Here is a 6,547-nt window from a genome sequence, read left to right as displayed (position 1 = left end):
CAGGCCATGATCTTTGCCATCGAACAAATAAACAATAACACAAGTCTTTCAAACATTTCCCTTGGGCGTGATATTTGTACTCGTCTCACACGTTATTTGTACTCTACAGACCATAATTGGATAATGATTGATAGTAGTTTTTCAGCTTATTATCTCGTTTGTAAACCTATTTAGATTTGTTCGAAAAGTTCAAATCTTTTTAAACCTCAGCAGAGAGGTTTAAAAGTTGTACATACATTTTTACACTGATACGATGCTGTCAGGTCAAATTTTAATCAGCGATATTGCATAAACCAGACCTTCGATGGACTAATGTTCAGTTTTTTCTTCCGCTCTCTGCCTTCTTGGAGATCCCACTTCTCGCCCCTTGTTCTCCCGCAGGCTATCGTCCCCTGTTCCCCCTCCCCACTCGGAAAGGGCTTTAAAAGAATGAAGGACATTTGGCGCTCAAAGACCGCTTAATTCAACTTTCACGACATCCACGAAAGCTTTGCCAGAAGAGCTGTGTCTATAAAAAAATTTGCACGGTAATCAGCCCACATTCATTGTACACAGCATGAAAATATCTTACATGCGAATAAACAGAAGACGAATTGGAACGTATTTTTGACATTACAATGTATTTTTTTTTTTTTCAAAAGAGAATACATGTAATTTGCTCACTTAATAGAACTTATTTCCTTAAATACAATGTAATGATCCTTTTGGTTAGCACATATACACTGCACTCGGCATTAAATTTAAAATTGCTAATACTCATCATACCAATTCGAACGTACTTTTGCAAGTTAAGAACAATCTGCAGACTAATAAGAGCCTATATTCTTAGGACATACGTATCAACGTAAAGGAAAAGGTACCCACCTCCCGGTTAGCTCAATGGATAGAGCGCTCGACTGTTGTGAGGGAGGTCGAGAGTTCGAGCCCCGGCCGGACCAACACTCAAGGTATTAAAATAATTGAGAAGAATATACTGCCTTTCTATAAATCAAGAAATGGTTTAGATATTCTATTTTTCTCGGATAGGGACGAATAAATGGAGGTCCCGTCTCCTGCAGGGTTAGGGGTAGGAGACGTTAATTTCCCACACATGAGATTACTGTGTGATGGATGTCCTCCCCTGGGGTGGGATGGGTGGGTTGTTGTCTTGCGTTTCATACATGAGCCTCTGGCTCGGGCAATATGGGTAGCCATGCCCCACGTGAAGACATTAAACTTTGATTACTATTACTATTACTAATTAACAAAGGAAATTTTTTCCGCTTCGGCACCCTATAAAGCTTCACTTCATGTGTTTTTTGTTTTTCTCAAGGGAATTTTCAGCCCTTATTTCTACTCGATTGGGGCGCACAATGTCAAAGTAGAACCTTTCACTGTATTATGAACTGCAAGGTTTAGTACAATATACACGAGATTACGAGTAGGCTACCATTACAATGAGAAATGTGCAAGGCATCGAAAATCGAAAACATCGAGGCGGTCAAAGGTATGGTTATATCCATGAGCCATAGCTAGGATGTGAGAGGATTAAATGAAGATATTGGAAGTAGGGAAAGAGAGGAAACACTGACAACACCAAATGGATATCAAATGGCAAAACAGTAATGCGCGAACCATCAACTGATACCTTAAGGAATGAACAACTCAATTGACTCCAAAACCGTTTAAGAACTTCACCCAAACTTACGAATCAACATAACGTATGTTAACGGAAGGTAAGGTGACAAACTTTATCGCACTCCGTCTGAACCTGATTGGAAATTGTTCAACTGGGGCATTCAGTGGAGATTTCCGAAAAAAATTGTTGGTTAGATAGCGTCAAGAAACAGAAGGTACGACACACAAAATGTGAGTCAATTGTTGCCTATTGAGGGGGAGGAGGGTTTTGTAGCGAGCTACAGTTCATTTTCGATTTTATTTGGAAATCCCTCATTGAGAGTGGCTTCGTGAACGTTCTAGCTAAATGTGTTCCAGATTGTATGAATACGATTCCACTGTCTGGTTGGAGCTATCCAGAGTTAACGCGCACGCCGCTTGATCCAAACGAAAACTGGGTGACTTCTGCTCTTAAATGACTCAAATCATTCACCTCTGGCCTGAAAAGTAGAATGCCTATTTTGGGCAAAAATATGCAACAAAGGAAACCATACGCACTCAATAGTGTTGTTACACAATCCACAACAGTTACATACCATCCATCAATCGAAAACTCTACCGGGTGATAAAAGAGCAAAGAGATAAAGAATATGTACATAGAAAAAGCGATTCGTTTGGCCTCGCTAAAATTTTCAGGAATTTTCCTAACCTTAAAGGCGCAGAACGAAGACAGAAGCATTTGGACGAGGACATAAAGACATGTTGTCAAAAATAGAGACTTACCAACCAAACTGGAGTATGTCTTGCACTCGTTAAAGGTGTAACGTTTCGGATTGATATGTTGCATGTTGTAGGGTGGATCCAGAAGCAACCATGGTAGCAACACAGCCAATAATGGGACTAGGAAAGCTATAACAATCGCAACTTGTGCTTTTTTGGGAAGAGAATTGATTATCAAACTGTCCACGATGGGAGCCTGGAAAGCACTGGAAATAAGCAACACCTTAACCAATACCACAGAGAGACAGAGGCTATAGGTAAGGTAACGTAACGGGTAAATGACTTTACAAATTGCATCTGTGGGTTTAAAGACATTAATGACTGCCACAGATAACAATGACAGAATTGTTAGTAAAAGAACAAGACTTAGTTCTCGATTGGAAGCCTTGATGATGGGGCTATTCCAGAATCTCGATAGGGCAAAAAGACAAAGTATTGTAACGACTACACCGAGCGCGGCAAACGCAAGAATTAAAATTCCACTTGCAGTATCATAATTTATGTTGGCGGAAGGTAAAGCGACGCACTCTGTTTTAGCCTGGTTCGACATTGTTCCATTGGGGCATTCTGTGCAAGTTTTAGAACCAGCGGATGGACTGATGGTTCCACCAAGACACGGAAAGCACTGCCAACAACAAGGTGACGTAGCAGATTGCCTTGTTCCGGGAGGACACAGTTCCGAACATTCAGATATTGGAGGGCGACCAGATGGAGTGTTCCAATGCAGGTCTTCGTGAAAAATCAACGCCGTTTTATTTTCAATAGAGCTTTCCCATTCTCCTACCAGTACCTTTTTAACGCTTTTCTCATTTTCCTTGTGTACTTCTTTAAAGATGACAATGTCATAATGCGCTGAGCCTCTGTCACCAAATCGATCGAATTTGATTTTCCCTGTTAGTCCGTCAAAATTGACTCTTCGAAGGAGCTTCTGCAAGTCAAAATCATTCACTGCAGGCGATTTATCGCGATTGGTGTTAAAATTGTTCCTGCTAAAGTCACGAGTTGATATATTTATTGCATGAGCCAGGGCATATACAGCGTCGATTGTATGTGGAGTGTAGGAGCTATAGATTTCTTCAATCAAGTCTTCTGAGCACTGTTCAATTTGGCCGTTAAAGCACTTCTTGCTCGCCAAAGTATGCCATATTTCGTTGGCACCATCGCTCCACTCAGAAAAACTTTTGTTGTTGCGCTGCTTGACCAAAATATCCTTTAAATGTTCTTTGAATCCAAAGTTGCCAAAATTGTGGTATTGAAACGCTATGGAACTCTCGAGGATATCCTTTCTTTGATATTTGTATCGTAAAAAATCTGCACTTAAAATCCATACACGTCCAGTTAGGTTTTGCCTATGTACCTCTGCGAAAAAGTTCCTTTGGAAATACTCGTATAACCATAAGATCACAACTTTGATATTTTGCATCTGTTTTAGCTTTTTAACTATATTGAAACTACTGAGATTCAGACTTTCTAGCCGTATAAATTCCGTCAGAGCAATACAGAACGAATCTTTTCTTGACGTACTTTCGCTAACCACTGCCCATACTCCATTTCGTCCATACGAATCATCTAGTCCAACGATGGCAATATAGCTCCAGTTGAAATGTGTAACCAAGTCAACCATCGCAGTTGCAAGAAAAGTATCCGAAGGCGCTGTTCGATGTAAATGGTTAAAGGTAGGTGAACTAAGTTCAGGACTACTTGTTGTTCCGCTTATGCTCGAAAAATTGAGCATCTGGAGAAATCCACCGATGACCATTGCTGTGCGAGATTCATCTGGGCCTACCAAGGAAATAATTGCATTCTTTCCGGTGTTACTTTGTTTGAACTTGACGCAAGAATCGACGGTTAGAAGTTTGTAAACGAGTTCTGCAGCTTTTGAGACGTTTTCGCAATAGTCCCTTATGTCATACCCCAGGGAAAAGTTTGAAAGAAGACTTGTGCTATTGTTTATTCGTTCGATGGCAAAGATCATGGCCTGCGTGCGACCAAGTCCTCTTAAATTTATCTCACCACATTGGTCCCCTGGATTTTCTGGCTGCTGGTGTACATTGAAAAGTCCGCCTAACATAATATCACCTTCTCTGTAAGGAGCACGAGCGGCAGTATAAAAGAAGAAAAAAATTAACACCTGGTAAAGCGAGGAGCTCATGGCAATATGCCTCTCCTCTCCTTCTCCTTGTTAGCAAACGCCAAGCATAGATATTGAGTGTTTACGCTTAGGATTATTTTGCGCCTATGCTATTGATCAATGAATTATGAAATCACCTCGCATAGGCAAAGTATTCGTGTTGAACATCACCTCAAACTTAAGTCTTTTTTTCTGACAGTACAATATCCACTTGTGTGTTTATGAACTCGATGAGTAGTCTGAAATGAAGCGATCGTTTTATCATTGACATTGCTCATTAATATGTGACATGTTAATGACATTCGAAAGGATATTCCTGTGTGGGAGACATAACTAATTTCAAGAACATTTTCTGAAAGGTAACACACCTCTACTTGTGTGTTTAAACTTAATGAGTAGTTCGAAATAAAAGGATCGTTTTTGCAATTAACTTCTCAAGTTACAAGTTAGTGACATTCGAAATGATCTTCCTTTGTCGAAGGCTTAACTAATTTCGAGAACATTTTCGGAAATGTAGCACACATCTACTTGTGTACTTATGAGTTTAGTGAGTAGTTCGAAATAAAACGATCGTTTTATCATTTAAACTACTCATTAATATATTGCAAGTTAGGGACAATCGAAATGAACTTCCTGTGTAGGATACAATTTTATTTCGTTTCGAGAACATTTTCGAAAAAATGAATGCCTAAAAAAAAGCACAGAAGAACCAAAGAGTAGGTCAATTAGGTACATCCATTCTTAGAAAGAACCAAGTATTCAAGTCAGGTATTTAATTTCACGAAATGGCAGCGCAGAGCTCCAAATAATCAAACATTGCAAGCAGAAATACAAATTAAATACAAAAAAAAAAGAACCAAAAAGCCAAAACGAAACAAACCATTATAATACAAAACTAAAATGAAAGAGCCAACATTCAAGAACCAAAAGGCAGAAAACAGGTTTACAGCAATCAGCGGATGTAATTTTTAAAAGAAATACTGAACTGAACCAAAACGTGAACCACACATGGAAAACGGAATTTTTTATAAAACACAATTTTCTCCGATGTGAATAATTTTTGTTCATTTGCATTTTGATCACATACTGCTCTATTCAGGTTACAAAATGATCATGAAAGTTATAAAAATAATGTAATACATATCAATGATTACGAATTTGGTAAAGAAATATTCGCTCAAAACGGATCTATACAGCAACAGTGGCAATTCTCTGAAACTCCAACTGCTGATGTGAAAGTAAAAGATCGGGAAAACAGGAATAAATTTTTTATTGAAAAAAAAAGAAAGAGATAGTGTCATTGTCAGTATCCATCAGACTGCTCGTCTTTACATATTCAGTTCTTCCCGGCCCACTTTTACCAAAGATCAACGTAACGATTCAGCAGCCGCCCACTTGTATAACTGCGATCTTCGGCTGGTGGTCCTAAGGGTAGTGAAGCCGCGAAAAACGACCGGCCTGGTGCTGAGCGAATCGTTCCTTTTTCAATCATTTTGTACATTCGACTCCATTTCTTCGTTGCGACGCAATCCCCCCCCCCCCCTCCAAAAGGAAAAACCGCTTCCTACCCAGAATTAAACCAAGGATAAAAAGCAAAACGTTCTAGTGTCTTTTGGACCTATTGTGGTGATCAATAAATTCTGAAGCCGGTTAATAACCACAGGTGAAACACTCGAATTGGACATCTGTTGAATTTTGAGTCTTATTTCAGACACGTCAACATCTTAGTGTTTATGAACTTAATGATTAATTTCAATATAATACGATGTCATGACCACATGCCAATTCTCAAACTTCTGCGCGACGAAAAACATATTTCATGATAACAACGATTATATAATGTGTTTTAGTATGTTCTAATGTAGGAGATTAAGCTAATTCCAAAATTGTCGTCGGGAACTTGATGAATGCATGAAAAAACTAAGAGTTATAACAAAAAAAGCGAAAGAGCCAAACAGAGGTTTACCAGGCATATCTGATTTCTATTCTCAGATAGAACGAGGTATTCAAGTCAGGCCATCAGTTTCACGATGTGGCAGA

At 39.1% G+C, this 6,547-nt stretch overlaps 1 protein-coding gene across 1 annotated transcript; it reads right to left on the bottom strand.

Annotated features, from left to right (window-relative positions):
- Nucleotides 1-601: 601 nt before the first annotated feature.
- LOC111328116 (extracellular calcium-sensing receptor) lies at nucleotides 602-4,730 on the bottom strand. Its single transcript, XM_022932493.2, has one exon. The coding sequence runs from the start codon at nucleotides 4,526-4,528 to the stop codon at nucleotides 2,009-2,011; it is 2,520 nt and encodes an 839-aa protein (XP_022788228.2). The 5' UTR covers nucleotides 4,529-4,730; the 3' UTR covers nucleotides 602-2,008.
- Nucleotides 4,731-6,547: the final 1,817 nt, after the last annotated feature.

The sequence above is a fragment of the Stylophora pistillata genome, chromosome 2 (genome assembly GCF_964205215.1).
Source record: "Stylophora pistillata chromosome 2, jaStyPist1.2, whole genome shotgun sequence".
Classification (NCBI taxonomy): Eukaryota; Metazoa; Cnidaria; class Anthozoa; order Scleractinia; family Pocilloporidae; genus Stylophora; species Stylophora pistillata.
Note: the sequence above shows the minus strand (reverse complement) of the source record. Positions and strands in the feature narration are given on the sequence as shown.